Raw genomic sequence first — 15,351 nt, 5'->3', positions numbered from 1 at the left:
ATATTATTGTATTATTTAAAAAAAAAAAAAAACAGCACTGTATTGTATCAAAAAACAATAAAAGAATAAAATATCATGTAAATACAAACATGTTTTATAGAGCCTAATTACTGTACACACTGGAACATTTGTGTGTTGCATGTGTGCCGTTGTTTTTTTCTCCTGAACAAATTTTGGCTAACAAAGCAAAAAAATTGACAGCTCAAAACTAAAAAAAAAAAAAACTAGTAAGTTGGGGAACACATAAGTCAAAGTACGAGTGCCACTGTATTTGTATACAAGCAATTGCAATGTAAATTTTCCATGATAAGTCCCCTTCACAGTGTTATCTTGACACTACTTTGTACATACCGCATTCATACTCCGGGCAGCACTTGGATGCTCTCTTCTCTTTCAGCACCTCGCAGGCTCCGCACACCGGTGCTACACACACAACAAAAAAATTCAGTTAGTGAATGGTGGCTGTCATAAAAGAAGAAACGCTGAAGAAAGCAAAATTGCCTTTCACGTCATTGCACGGTCGGGCGGTGCAGTTGATGTGTTGTCGGTCCAAACACAAGCAAATCAAACATGGGTTGTCATCCGGTACCCAACTCTGTAAATACTGTGCATCCGCAACACAGGGACACACGCGTTTGAGTTAAATTGCATGTTGCAAATTGATGTAGCACACTGACAACTACACCTACAATACAGGTGCATCTTCATAGTATCATTTGATACAAATTATGGTAATGATAAAAAAAAATTATATACAGGAGCAAACATAAAATTTTATGTATTTAACTGAATTATAATACTGTATATTATGAAAAAAAAACTAAACTAAGTTATTTTTTGTTTTATTTTTTTTTAACCTTATCTCCGAATGACCTGGACCATCTGTTTTAAAAATCAAATGTCGCCCTTGTGCCAAAAAGTTTGTCCACCCCTGCTCTGACTGATCCTGGTTGAATTTATTCATTGTATTTTGCAACAGTATTACACACACCATAAGTGCCTTATTGTCCTCTTCATGAGTCTGACCTGATATGAGCGTCCGCGATGGTCCACACACTGCTTGCACTTCTCTGGTGACACACACACTCCCTGATGCAGAACCGTCCCCCCAGGACAGAAACAGCCCTCGGTGGGTGTGTCTGTGCACGATGACTCGTTACCCGTGGAAAGTGACCAGTCACCCCGTAATGACTGTGCGCTGTCACAGTTCTCCAAGCAGCCCGTGCGGCACGCACTGTACTCCATGGTGGCGGGGCAATATAAAGCTGTAAAAGAGGAATTTCAGGTGGAAGTCCGGAAGGGATCTTGAGAATGCAATTTCTGTAGAAATTGTGTTTGAATGCTGAAGAGCTAATGCTTAACAGACATGACCGCAGAATTCAGTGAAATGTCGGAAATGGCGAATGTGAGAATTAAAAAACTGAAAACTTTGCTCAAATGCAAACAGTAGGTGTGGTAACATAAAGAAATAGTAAATTGAGAATAAAAAGCAAATGTCCTGAATGAGCAGAACAATTCAAAGTTAGAATGTTTTAAATTGGTTGAGAAATGTGGAAAGAGGAGGTAAACATGAAATGCCTGTCAGTTTGGTACTTGTGTGAAAATGTGGAATACTGAGGAAGAGGGAATTAGTGGAATGTGAAAAATACTTCCAAAGATGTCCGAATGAGCTGAACATTTTTAAGTTGCAACGGTTTGAATGGGTTGAGAAAAGAATTAGGTAAAAATGTTCATGTAGTGTTTAATGGGGGTCAATTATTTGCGGATTTTCGATATTTGTGATCAGGCCCGGTCCCTTTCCTCCACACAGATTACTGAAAAAGGGGGAATTTTAAAAGCCTCCTGTGGACAAGTGTTGAGAATTAGCATTCGTGTTAAAACACTTAAAATTTGGTTTGTTCAACGTTCTTGTGATGCCGATATCAAATTAACGAAATGAAACGAATGTGAAAAATAGTACCGTAGATGTCCCAAAAGAGCTGAACATTGGAAGTTGGCATGGTTTTAATAAAGACTGATGTAGAGAAATATGGAAGCATGAGTTAAATCTGGAAAATATCTCCATTATTTTAAATGAATAAATTTTGGGGACAATGCTGAATTGCGGGAAAAGAGGTAATTGGTAAATGTAAACAAAATAAAAAAATAAAATAAAATTGTTGTTTGAATGTAATGAATTAGCGGAATATTTTGACGTTGGAATTATTTTAATCAATTGAGAAAAGAGGAAGTTTTATAAGGACAAAAAACTGGCGGAATTGCATTAAAAACTTTTGTTGGTGTGCAGAATGACATGGGGAATGCTCATCAGCATTCACCCAATAAAATGATATTCAAGTTATTGATCACATATCTGACTTACGGCATATGTGAGGGCTTCTCCAGTCTACACACACACCCCTCTGTCTACACAGGAGTGCGTACGCAGAAATGATCTTGCATACGTCCGACTCCTCGCACGCCTGCTCCTCGCATTTGGTGAGGAACTTTAGGACAGGTATGTGCGCATGACAGACCTCGAACACCTGGGAGCGCAGGGCCTGGCATCCTATGGCCGCACTGGAGGCGCACGTCACCTTCCCTTTTGCCACGCACACGCCCCCGTCAGCGGCCACCGTCCAGTCGGAGATGAAGGTCGTCTGGTCGGAGGCGGGGCTGCCGTTACGCAAGGAGAGAACGTTGATGGATTGTTCCCCACAGGCGCCTGCAAGGAAAAACATGGGGAAAAGACTATTACATCATAGCCACATTGTTATCCCAGTGTTACCCAACCTTTATTGAGCCAAAGCACATATTTGACATTGGAAAAATCTCAAACAAAAATGTTACAAAAAGCACGGTATAAATACCTTTTTACAATAATATTCATTAATGTTAAGTATTTTCCCAGAAACAAATAAGGATGCGTCGTTAAAAATAATATATATTACTATAGGGCAGCACAGTGTACTAGTGGTGAGCACGTCAAGAGATGCTTTGTTTGAACTTTAGTTTTCATGTTCTTGTTGTGCTTAGGTGGGTTTTCTCTGGGTAATCTGGCTTCCTCCCACATTCCAAAAACATGCATATTACGTTCATTGAAGACTAAACTCTTCATCGGTGTGAATGTGAGTGAGATTCAAACGCAGATCTCATTTTGAGGCAGACCTGCCAACCATGAAAACAGGCAAACTCCACACATGGAAGATGCATCTGAGATTCAAACACAGAACCTCTCAACTGTGAGACAAATGTGTTATCCACTACACACTATCTTGGCGTGGAGGGCTCTAATAAAGAAAATGTACGTGTTTGGGTATTTTCTTCAAATACGTTACCACAGAGTCCAGCAGTGTGGCTGCTGATACTGGCACTGAGCAGCGTGATGGTGAACTCGTTGCTCTGCGGCGTGAACGTCAAAACGTAACCCTGGTCGGACTTGAGTTGCAACATCAGTCCTCCGTATTTCACCAGCTCCAGACCTGCGTGCTTCCACGGTAGTGAAATCTCTTCTTGACCAATTAATGCCTGCACAAATTGAGTAAATAACCCTCTAAACCAGGGGTGTCCAAATGTATTCCTCTGAGGGCCACATGCAGAAAAATCAAAGGACGCGAGGGGCGGACTTTTGACACCCCTGCTCTAAACACTCTCATTATCCAAACAAACACACCAGAAATTCAGCTTACCGTCATATCATCCTTCAGTAGGAGTTTACGTGACCCGTGCGTGACCTCGATGGCTTTCATGCAGACGTGGTTGTACTTTGCCGAGTTCTGACAAGGTCCATTGTGGAGCGTGACCACCGAACTCCCGCTGACAGTGAGGAGGGTGTAGGAACACAGGCCCTCTGCGTCCAGCCTGAGTGGCAAGCTGTCAAATCTCACCACGTGATTGGTGGAACTCCCAATGCAAATGCCTGACAACACACATACACAGGCAGCACTGAGAGAATCAGGAACATGAGTGTATAAACATACTATAAATAATCAAACTGCTCAATTCCAATTTAATGTCTATATCAGATTTTTTGTTTATTTCAAATGTGCATTTCAAGTGACACATATTCCATATGGCTGTGTTCACACTGAAACACATGAAACCCCAACACCTCCATTGCATGTAAATAACTCAAAAACCATCAACAAGGAAGTAAACAATGATATATAAATCGTACAAATATTAAACGCTGCAAAGGAATTACTTGGCCTGGTCTGACTCTTTCCCCCATTGACTTAAATGAAGGCAACCTCAACATTAATCCACTGGCCCTGGCAATTGTTTTGCTTATTTAATCGTCTATTGTACCTCTGTAGACCATATTTAAAATCTATACACCATATCTATCTCTTTAAATCTCAAATGTAGCATTTTTAGACCATATTTAATACTATACACCTCAAATGTGAATTTTCTATACACCTGTACCTGTAATGTTCCATATTCAGACCATATTTAATTGTCTGTGCTTTCTTTCTAGATCAGATGTACAGGAGTTTCTTTTTTAACACGCGTGTCACACTGGCAGATATCAGATCCATATTGGATTCTTATCCACATTTTCAAGAGGCCTGATTCCAAACTGAAATATCGGATTAAAATTTTTTTCCCCTCAATTTACGCCGCCATCTGAAATTGTGTCACGTCAAGCATGCATGTATGTGCAGCCTTATTGTTCACATTCTTTAGAGGTGCAAATCAGAAGACGTTTGATCCTATGGGAGTACATACATGGGCATTCCCAATGGCAGTTGCAGGCCTCCTGGACTTTCACAGGCAGCATGTTGTTCCTGCAAGCCGGCGGCTCCTGTCTATCGCAGCTTACTTTGTGGTTCTGCATGGTTACGGCACCGCTGGGATGGCACAGCACCGAATGGCAGCCGTCCTCCAGCAGCCACGACTCTCCAGGCTGTGGCACACGAGTTTAAACAAAAAAAGATGTATTGATCATAGCACAATAACGCAGTGAAAGTTTTTTTTGTTTTGTTTGTTTTTTGCTGCGTGAGTGCGTGACTCACTTTTCTCTCTCTGCCACTGTCATCAACGCACACTCCAGGTGGACCAGCTGCGGGCCAAAGCATATCAAAGCCAACAACTATTGTCATGATCACTGATATTATTAATAACGACAACGCTACCACGAGATGAGTTATTTTCAGCTGTGTCCACGTGTATGCGAGGATAGGCACCTCTGCAGATTCTCTCTGCGTAACCGCGGTCCAAAGTCAGCAGCATCCGTAACTGATCCATACTCATTAGGTGGAGGCTGTTGTCTTGTTTGTGGCTGACAGTGGCCAGCTCGTTCTGGTCGTAGTCTGGACCCACACCGATGGGGAACACCGACACACCTGAGGGACAAGACAACCCAAGCAATGGAGTATAATAGAGGTAAGGCTGGCTCCTCTTAAGTTGGGGTTCTCAAACTTTTTGGGTCCACAGAGAAATTTTTCTACGGACCCCTCATAGTTCTACCACCAATCAAACATATCGACCACGTGTACCCCTAACTAGCATTAAAAAAGTTACATACATGCAGGGATGTCAGATATATGAGAAATGTAACCATATCAGAGTTTTTATTTGGCTCAAAGGTAAGGTAGGAGGTGTAATTAGTTAACTTTGTTCATTTTACTAGCACACCAATCCCTATACTTTATGTACAGTAGTACAGTTTAAATGATACCACAGAATTTTGAGAATTACTGCTCTATGGAGGAATTGTGTTAGTTACCTGCCGCCAGTGCCTCGTTCGCTGCTTCTTGGACCCGATCGGTCGACTTATCTGTCACTATCATCACCACAGCCTTGGCCACGCCCACTCTCCCCCATTTAATCGCTGCCTGGACAGCGTACCTTAGTGCTGAGCCTGAGCCGAAGACACGGCGGTGAGCATCAATGTGTGGATGAAGTGTGCGCTTCACGTGTTTTTGTGTCTTCTACCGAGTGCAGGGGCCGCTGTTCTCCTGCTGGGAATCTTGTCCACCAGGCGGATGAGGTGTGACTTGATCTGTTCTTCGACCCAGGTGAACTCTGTGGTGATTGTGTCACCATACTGGATCATGCTCACCTGAGTGCTATTTGAACCTGCATGTGGAGAACACGGTTACAGGACATGGATGAACCACATACACATTTTATTAAATTCTTACAGTATTCACCTGGGGCCTGATTTACTAGAGGTTTAAAAAACAGGTCCAAACTTGATTTCTCATGGTGCAGTCGGCTAGTGGTTATGTCTGCCTAACAGTCATGAGATTTAGGTTGAAATCTGTGAAAAATGTGCATGTTCTCCCCCTACTTGCATGGATTTTTTTCCAGGTACTCCAGCTTCCTCCCATATTCCCAAAACATGCTTCTTAGTTTAAGTGAAGACTTGTTCATCTGTGTGAACGTCAGTGTGAACGGTTGTTTGTCTATATGTGATTTGCGATTGACTGGCAACCATGCCAGGGTGGACGCCGCCTCTTGCACAAAGTCAGCTAGCATAGGCTTACGTTCACTCACAACCCTAATGAGGACAAGTGGCAAGCGCTATAGAAAATGGATGGATGGATCGCTTAGCAATGCGGCTTACAGTCCGTTGTCACTCATTCATGTCACTTCCATCCAGAAGAAACCCACACAACTTACCTATATCCGCTGTGTTGATGAAGGCTTTTACAAAAGTCTTCATGTCGTCAAACTGCCCTCCGGACTTCAACAGGAAAAGCACATCCACGGGTGTCTTACAAGGCACTGTGGGAACATATAGTACACTGTATATTTCCATAAACACAAGTGAAAAACTACATTAAACCCTCGTCGATTCACCGATCACCATTTGCTATTCACCATCTTTTTGTAGACCCTCACTAAAACTATTCAATGCACTTGCTAGTCTGGGGTTAATTTAGAAAAGAAAAGCACAGTTTCTTTCAGTGAAAATAAGATTAATTGGACATACAGCCTAGACATTGTGAATACAGTAGATAACTGTGCTTTTCTTTCAAAAATAACAATTACATTTCTATATAATCTCCAAACAGTAGTGTACAGTATCTACTGTACAACGGTGTTTGCGGGGGAAAAAAATTGAATTGTCCGGGTCAACCCAAACTTTTGAACACGAGTGAGTGTATTTAAAAAAGTAGAGTATACTGTATATAAATATCACTGTGTCAAAAAGATAATAAAATGCCTAATAGAAAAGTAATAATTGGTATATCTACAGATAGCGAAGCAGAAACATACACGTCAGCGTTCTTGCACTTGTAATTGGTGTCAAAGAAGTATGCTGAAGTGATACATCTTGACTGAGACAAGCAGTGTATGTAGGGAAGGAGCAGTTTAGCCTGGATTGTTAGTGGAAGATATACAGACTATAGAATATGTAGTTTAAACTATTAATACAGGCAATTATAAATGCTGTTGAGGGATGGCAAGTTCTTGTAGTTTTTCGTTATTTGCAGCAGAGGCACCTATTTACTGTAATTATATAATAGAGACGGTTCACTGTACATGTAAACTGATGGCAGTGTGTTGTCTCTACCTGTGGGCGGGAGGCTGGCGAGCGTGGGGTGGACCATGGGCAACAGCGTGGCAAAGCGCGGCGTAACTGTAGTGCGTGTGATGTTGACAATGCGGGGGACCAGTTTGTAGAGACGCGTGTAGTCCGTCACCACAATTGGACGCTGCGGCGAGCTGAAGGGGAACAAGTCCACCTCCCGCACTTTGGAGCCGACACCAATGGGGTATATGTACGTTTGGGTGCTCGTGGACGGTGGCCGCCTCACCGTGTCTGTGGGCGGGTTCTCCGTCACCAGGAAGACTAGCCGCGGAGGGACGGGACCGCGTGAAGGTGGGACAACTGCTGTGCTCTGAAACATTGTCTGCACGGCGGCACCCGTGTTCGTTTTGCTTCCACCCCGCCAAGTAATCTCCCTGATACGCTGTAGCAGCAGCATCCTCTGGTACCTCAGATCCCAGCGGCGGATCTCCACGGTCACCGTGACCGAGTACTGGATCACGGTAATGTAGATGAACTCCTCCATTTGGAACAGCTGCTTCACAACTTCCTCCATGAACAAGATGGATTTTTTGAAGTTGGCCTCCCCGACTGAATCAGAGCCTTCAACAATGAACGTCACTTCCTTGGTCGGAGGTAGGAAAGAGGACGGTGTGGTGGTGGTTGGAGACACGATGGAGGGGGCGGTAGAAGTGGTGGTGACGTGTTTGATAGGGATGGGTTTCGGACGAGGAGAGCGGGTCGTGGTTGTCGTACTGGACTTTGGCTCTAGCCCCAAAGTGCAAAGATAATCGGTAAATTCTAAAAGGCGATCGGACAGCTCGGCCGTGCTACTCAGCATGTAGGCCCTGTTCCCGGGGTTGGACTTTGTGATGTCGTTAATTTGCATAATGTTCACACTGGGACCGAGGGCCACCGTCAGTGTGGTGATGCTCCTCCTGCGGAGCATTCTGATGAACGGGTCGAGGGACTGAGGGTTGGCGCTGGCCGTTAGGATGACAGCGACACGCCCGGCGTCCTCCCGTTTGTTCTTGTCGTAGATGTTGTAAGACAGATATTTAATTGCCTCATCCAAGGAGGCAGTTTTGTCTCCGGTGTAGTGCTGCTCCTGCACGGTCTTCTTAAACAGCCATTTCTGAACCTACACACATAATAAAAGAGTGGGAGGATCACACATTTGTCAGCTGCGTTGATTGAGTGAAGTGATTCAGTCTCGAACAGGGAACACATGCGTCGCCCAAAGGCCTGGTCTTAAAATAGCTCAGCAGTTATAGGTCATTCAGATTTTTATCATTTGAAAATGTGAACAAGGATATTTAAAGAAATGAAGCTTTGCATATTGATATTCATCATGCAAATGAGGGGATGCCTCCATAAGTGAAAATACGTTGTCATGGGTCTACCTACCTGTAAGTCACAAGGTACGACTTTAGCGAAGTAAAGCAGCACAGTGGCTCGAGTGTGAGCCGAGCCCATGCGGAACTGCTCAACCACTCCCAATATAAAGTTTTTAGTGTCCTGAAACTCTGTCTCGCTCAGCGCCCTGGAGCCGTCCAACAAGAAAGCCAGATCCATGGCGCGATCGCACATCCCCTCGGGCGTCATGGTGGTCATGGGGATGAAGGTGGCGGAGGGAAGGGTTGGTGCGGCGGTGGTCAAAGTGGTGCAAGCCTCGCAGGTTAGTATGCTGTCTTCGCAGTGACTTGCGCACAAATCATGAAGAAAACAAATTACGTATCATGACTTGAAAATGAATTAATATTGGTAAAGTTGGAAAACAATTTCCGTCGACCAGTTTCACCGGTCGACAGGAAATTGGGTAGACATGTCTATCATAACAAGGGGCACAAAAAAGTCTGAAGAACCCATGCCTAAAATTAAACATGAAGTCAGCCAATTTGGTTTAAAGGGAATTAGCAATTCAACACTTTTGTTTGGTGGTGTTCCATACGATTTGTCTCATGTCAAATATGTGCCTTGGCTCAGGAAAGTTTGGGAAACACTGTTCCAGACATGGCTGACGCTAAATTGTGAAGAATTTGTTGGCCTGCGCCATCTACCATGGGCAGAGTAAAGCATCAAAGTTTGATGATCACGCCCAGGATTCACCATGAATAACGGGGTACTGCTTGTAACTTTAATTTTTACGCAGTTGTAGTTTTATGGTTACCTCATTTAGCTACATAACAGCACCTGATGTGGTACAATTCTACCAAAACTGGACTTTTTGACCGGTTAACCATTACAGTAGTTTTACGGAGCTATTTTCAGCTGATTTTTTATTTTTATTTATTTTTTTAATAAAAATGAGCAATGAGTAGGCCCTCTTACCATATTTTGCAGTGGGCGGGGTCATAACGGCTGATGATGACTTTGTTGCCGTGGGAGATTCTCTGACCCTCGTGGATGCACAACTGACACTGAGCGGGATCAACACACCTCATGTCCACTTCATCCAACAGTTGGCCTGAGAGCAGCATGGAAAAATGACAATTTATAACAACAGGTTTCTGTGGAAAGGTTCTCTGACATTCTTCTAATAAAATAAACAAGGGATAAAGAATTACAGCACAATTAACATACACTCTGGACCTTATTCAGTTTTGAGGGGGGCTGTTCTGCCTCATGCAAATGAGCCACTGCTCACTCAGCCCCAATGTTCTAATGAGTTTTCATTGCGTGAAATTACAAAACTGTGCCCCTTTCTGAAAATATATAAGACGTTCAGAATTGTGATAATTTGTGATTGCTGATGTGGCCACTACATGTTCCCCATGCACGGATCTGCACATAAATTGACAATGAAGTGTATGAAGTGTAGTGTGTGAAGTGCTGCCATGAGTGAAAATGCTTTAACTGATAAACTTGGTGCAAGGCTGTTTGCTGATGTTAATCAGTGCTTCCAACACTGCACCTCTGCTTACGTTTTGACTTTGACATGATAGTAAAGGCAACAGACATTTCAGTATAGAACACATACGTACGTCATACGTCTCCTGTATTCTATTTTGAAACATATCTGTTAATTATGAATTTATTAATTAAGTTAATTATTGGCGGCACGGTGGACGACTGGTTAGAGCGTCAGCCTCACAGTTCTGAGGACCCGGGTTCAATCCCCGGCCCCGCCTGTGAGGAGTTTGCATGTTCTCCCCGTGCCTGCGTGGGTTTTCTCCGGGCACTCCGGTTTCCTCCAACATCCCAAAAACATGCATTAATTGGAGACTCTAAATTACCCGTAGGCATGACTGTGAGTGCGAATGGTTGTTTGTTTCTATGTGCCCTGCGATTGGCTGGCAACCAGTTCAGGGCGTACCCCGCCTCCTGCCCGATGACAGCTGGGATAGGCTCCAGCACGCCCGCGACCTTAGTGAGGAGAAGCGGCTCAGAAAATGGAAGTTAATTATTTTCCGAACATCCTGTACTTCTGTGTTTGAAAATAAAATTGCTTCCTCCAGCCTGGCTGCCAAGTCATAGCTGGAGAAACACGGTACGATGTCATAATATTTCCAAAATTAAAATGGCTCACTGCAAGACACATTTGCACAAAAAGGCATTTTGTGTAATTTCACACTTGATGGGTGGACTGGCACTCCAGAAACCCAACAATTTACATCCAAGCCAGTAAAATGTTAACTATCCAATATATCTTTTTTAATATGTTAAATATACGGTATGTGAAAATGTTATGCACCTGGTGGGCAGTAAGCATGACATCCTTCCACACATGTGAGGAAGCACTGGAGGGGTTCGGGGTGCTGGCAGGTGACGGGACAGGCAGGGCCACAACTGTTGTACCTCCACAGGCATAACTCCTCTCCTGTAGCTGGACTCTTCGGGTTCAACTCCTCACAGCTCATCGCTAGAGAAACGAAAGGTTTCCTTGTCATGCGTTCATTGATTTGTTCCGATCATTCATTTGCATCCTATGAAGCAGCAGTCCCAAAACCAGTACATCCACAAGGCCATTTTGTACCTGGCTCCACAAAGAGACTGGACAAAAATAGTGTATTGTTAATCAGAGTCTGAAGGAAGTTTTATTTTGAAAATTAGGTGTATTTTTCTGTGCCTCTGTACGCAAGTCAAATCACTCACCTCGGTCATGTGATAGTCATAAAAAAGTAAGCCTACTAGCTAGCAAAAATGTTTGAATAAAATGAACTTCTCTTCAGAAAGGGGAAAAGGCCAAATGATGGGACAGAAAAATAAGACAACTTGCAAGAAAAAGAAAGCTGAGCGACAATATCAGCAGTTCTACTTAAAGTACAGGTCTATGGTTACAGGTGATTCTCAAGCACCAGGACCCCCTCTGCGTAATACAGTATGTAGTGACCTTCAAAACCATAAAAAAAAAAAAGGTACTGAATAACTTGCTTCCATTTCCAACATCCTGTCTTTCTGAAATGGGATTTTCTGAATCAAAACAAAATTACTGAGTAGACAAGACATAAGTCGTAAATTTCGGGTGATATTGTCTCCCATTACCCCGAGACGGGACTGGCTCGTTGAAAGGGCACATCAAAATACCTCTTTACGTGAAATCGGTTTGTGTCGCAAAAAGGTCGGGGACCGCTGCTATAAAGGAACACAGCGATATTCATCAAACTCACGGCAAAGCTCATTGGATCTCCAGCTGACAGATACACCCTTCTGCAAACAAGCCTGAGCGTAGGCCGCGAGGACATCACAAAAACAAGCACAGTTGCCCACTGATGGACAGGTGCACGCCGCTTCCACGCACATCTCGACGTATGGCTCTGCATCCACCTAAAGACATAAAGGGAAGAAACAACGCTACTATATACTCAATGTACGTACCTCCACACAAGCTAAAGAGATCCAATACAAATGCGGGATAAAAGAGAATTTATTTATTCTTTATTGATACTGTCAGATGGTACCAGATAGTCCGAAAGCCCTCTTGAAATTATTCTTCTTCCCTTATAAGGGCCCCAACCTCCCCTTGAAAGTCACCAAAAATTAGCCCCAAACACCAGTTTCACCAATCGATATTAAATTTGGTGGACATGTTAATCATAGTGTAGTGGTACAGTCGCCTGACTTTGGTGCGGTCAGCGTGGGTTCAGTTCCCACTCAGTGATGGTGTGAATGTGAGTGCGACTTGTTGACGCTGTTGACCATTTGGGTTTTTTGGTGCTACCTTCACCCAATCACTCACCTGGTTGTTGCACTCTTTAAAGATGGGACTGGTAAGCACGTGGCATGACTGCTCAACTGTTACCCGTCTGATGATGTTGTTCGCGCAGGGAGCAGGTACCTGTAAACACAACATGATGTGCAACATTGGAATGTAAAGATATTAAAAGTATCCCCTAACTTACTTATTTACCTGAATTGCTCAGAGGGGGCAAATTAAGTTTTTGCATCTGAATCTGAACCACTTCCACCCAAAGTAATGTATTTTCATGGTAGCAAGAAAAGAAGAGCCAGAAGCCCATACATTACCTGCATGACATCAGCACATCGAGGAGCAACCTTCCAAGAGTTCCCAAAGTGCAAAGAGTCCACCTCCAGCTGATTGTTACTGCTAACTAGGTCGTTATTCACGTTCCCATCAAAGTTGCCACACAGACCACACACCCGACTCTAGGCATGTGGGAAAATTACAGAAAAAAAGGGGGTCAAAATGGACCAAAAAAACAAAATAACAAAATCATTGTAAGAACACATCCGTACCCTGTATTCAGCCGATAGGTGGACCAGGAGTTGGGTTCCCATGTCCCAGCTAAGGGAGATGTGTTTCCCCAGCAATAGTGTGTAGAATTGACCCAATCGGATGATCTCCACCTGTGCACTCTGTGGTACTGGTGCTTTCATCTTCACCTGAGCAATGACCAAAACATGCCAATAAAATCAAAACATACCAAAAATGCACTGCTAGTGCGAGAACACTGGTGTGTACAGTATGTTGCCGGTTTACAACATGTAAAAACACCAATTAATACTTCCCTTTTAGCCATTTTATTACATTTGACTCAATGATACATAGAATCTCTAACTTAAAAAAAAAATACGATATAGAGTGAACCCTCCCTTTTTTGCGCTTCGCGATTCAAAATTTCACCTATTCATGTTTTTTTTTTCTGTGCAACCTATGCTCAGGTATGCACTAAAAAAAATTATTTCTAAAGCGGTGCATTCAGAAATAGAAGACATTTCATGCAGACAGATGAATTACATCAAGCGACCAACTTCTGGTGTAGCAAGCGGCTCTGCCTCCTTAACCCAAAGACATGTGATTAGTGACGAGTCTACATCACGCTCTTAATCTCCTTGTGGCGTAGTACAGTCGAAAATTTGACAAAAGTAGAAAAAAAAAATCAAGTCGCAATATACCTCTTCATTTTGCAGGACAATCAATCCTCCCTGGTAGTAGACAGACACCGACTTGGCACAGCGATGTCCCACAATGCCACAGGCTTCATTTTCCACTAGCACTCTGAAAGTCCCCTCTTCTCCATTACACATGTCCTGTTCGAAATGAAGGTATAAAGAATGGACAAATAGGTGTAAAAACACTTATGACATTAAAGATCTCTTTTTGAACAGGTCTTACCTGGACCAAGACATACTGGCAGAGACCGGGAAAGGAGTATTTAAGCCCGTCAAAGGTGATGTAGTGAGCCTCCCCCACGGTGCGGCATACCCTATCACAAAACCTATCGGTGCAGCGCCACATTCGGTTCTCGCATACGCTGCAAAGAAAATACTGTAGGTCATGCAACCACCAGGAAGAACATCGTCATAAAAATCTGTTTACCAAGTGTTGCAGTCCACTGGTATGCTTTCTCCCGACGCATAAGGCTTGTTGTTATAGTAACAAGGGCACTGCTCTGGCACTATGCAGCCTCCGTCATGGCTCACCTGAAATAATAGTCAGCAAGTTCTGTTAAAGATCCTTTTGGTCTGACAAATGCCCTCAATCAATACTTTGCCAATAAAGTCCATCGTCCTACGTCATTTCTCTAGCACCTTTCAAGCAACACAAAGTGCATCACAGAAAGTGTATTAACATAAAACAAATCCCTCCCAGCCGCCCATAGTCTGACCCCACCATTCCCTGGGCCATACAGGCCAAATTGGATAAATCATGCTAAAACATAACTATTTTTACTAGTATAACAGCAAGGTAGTCAGAATCAGTGAAAACAGGGGTGTCAAACTAAATTCCATCTGGGGCCACATAGTGGTAATGGTTTCCCTCAGAGGGCCTTAGTTAAATCCAGTTTTCACATTATTACTGTACGGGATAAAATTTTAATCATAAAAGATAACACCTAGGCTTTTTTACTTTGTCTGATGGAATGGAAGAAAGTTGTTGCGCTCCAGGACCTATAACTAAAACTTCACAGTTTCGCTCTGGTTGAGCTGTAGGAAATTCTCTGCCATCCAGGAGTTAATTTGTAAAATACAATTGAAAATAATATCACATGAACACAAGGCTACTGCTACCTACTGTGCCGGGTGGACATAGGCAGCCGGGGAAACAGGCAAGGGAGACACAGAAGTGGTCTGCATTCTGGCAGTTTTTGGCACATTCCAGGCCTTTTTCTCCTGCTTCACACTTTGCTTGGACCAGTGGAGGGAGGCACTGTGTGGAGCGCCTCTCTGCAAATGCCAACAAGTTCGTCACATTTAGTTAATTGCTAAGCTTTTACAGTAGCTTCACATTTGTTCATTTTTAATATAGGGGGTCATTGGTTAAAGACGTACCGTAATATGAAGATTTGTAGGAGTACATGGTCACACGGCACTAGAAGGCATGCTTGTTTGCCGCCGTACTTAATGGTTTTCATTAGATTTTTTTAATATTTGTGGGCCCAGTTGTAAACCGAAGACACTATTTA

The 15,351-nt window shown here is 43.3% G+C and overlaps 1 protein-coding gene across 2 annotated transcripts in view; it reads right to left on the bottom strand.

Annotated features, from left to right (window-relative positions):
- vwf (von Willebrand factor) overlaps positions 1 to 15,351 on the bottom strand; it is a 45,444-nt gene that overhangs the window by 6,859 nt on the left and 23,234 nt on the right. For both annotated transcript variants that reach the window (XM_061678262.1, XM_061678263.1), the window contains 24 exons: positions 14,961 to 15,112; positions 14,265 to 14,368; positions 14,061 to 14,199; positions 13,841 to 13,975; positions 13,181 to 13,327; positions 12,950 to 13,090; positions 12,663 to 12,761; positions 12,094 to 12,250; positions 11,178 to 11,345; positions 9,815 to 9,950; positions 8,891 to 9,185; positions 7,508 to 8,624; positions 6,610 to 6,714; positions 5,920 to 6,063; positions 5,711 to 5,845; positions 5,169 to 5,327; positions 4,998 to 5,044; positions 4,711 to 4,888; positions 3,669 to 3,898; positions 3,318 to 3,507; positions 2,363 to 2,704; positions 1,027 to 1,265; positions 502 to 604; positions 352 to 423 (listed from right to left, as the gene is read on the bottom strand). In XM_061678262.1, coding sequence (XP_061534246.1) covers positions 352 to 423; positions 502 to 604; positions 1,027 to 1,265; positions 2,363 to 2,704; positions 3,318 to 3,507; positions 3,669 to 3,898; positions 4,711 to 4,888; positions 4,998 to 5,044; positions 5,169 to 5,327; positions 5,711 to 5,845; positions 5,920 to 6,063; positions 6,610 to 6,714; positions 7,508 to 8,624; positions 8,891 to 9,185; positions 9,815 to 9,950; positions 11,178 to 11,345; positions 12,094 to 12,250; positions 12,663 to 12,761; positions 12,950 to 13,090; positions 13,181 to 13,327; positions 13,841 to 13,975; positions 14,061 to 14,199; positions 14,265 to 14,368; positions 14,961 to 15,112 — 4,734 coding nt within the window. The remainder of the gene's footprint in view (positions 1 to 351; positions 424 to 501; positions 605 to 1,026; positions 1,266 to 2,362; positions 2,705 to 3,317; positions 3,508 to 3,668; positions 3,899 to 4,710; positions 4,889 to 4,997; positions 5,045 to 5,168; positions 5,328 to 5,710; positions 5,846 to 5,919; positions 6,064 to 6,609; positions 6,715 to 7,507; positions 8,625 to 8,890; positions 9,186 to 9,814; positions 9,951 to 11,177; positions 11,346 to 12,093; positions 12,251 to 12,662; positions 12,762 to 12,949; positions 13,091 to 13,180; positions 13,328 to 13,840; positions 13,976 to 14,060; positions 14,200 to 14,264; positions 14,369 to 14,960; positions 15,113 to 15,351) is intronic.

Source organism: Phycodurus eques, chromosome 5, assembly GCF_024500275.1.
Source record: "Phycodurus eques isolate BA_2022a chromosome 5, UOR_Pequ_1.1, whole genome shotgun sequence".
Lineage (NCBI taxonomy): Eukaryota > Metazoa > Chordata > Actinopteri > Syngnathiformes > Syngnathidae > Phycodurus > Phycodurus eques.
The sequence above is the reverse complement of the archived record's forward strand: the minus strand, read 5'-3'. Positions and strand labels throughout refer to the sequence as shown.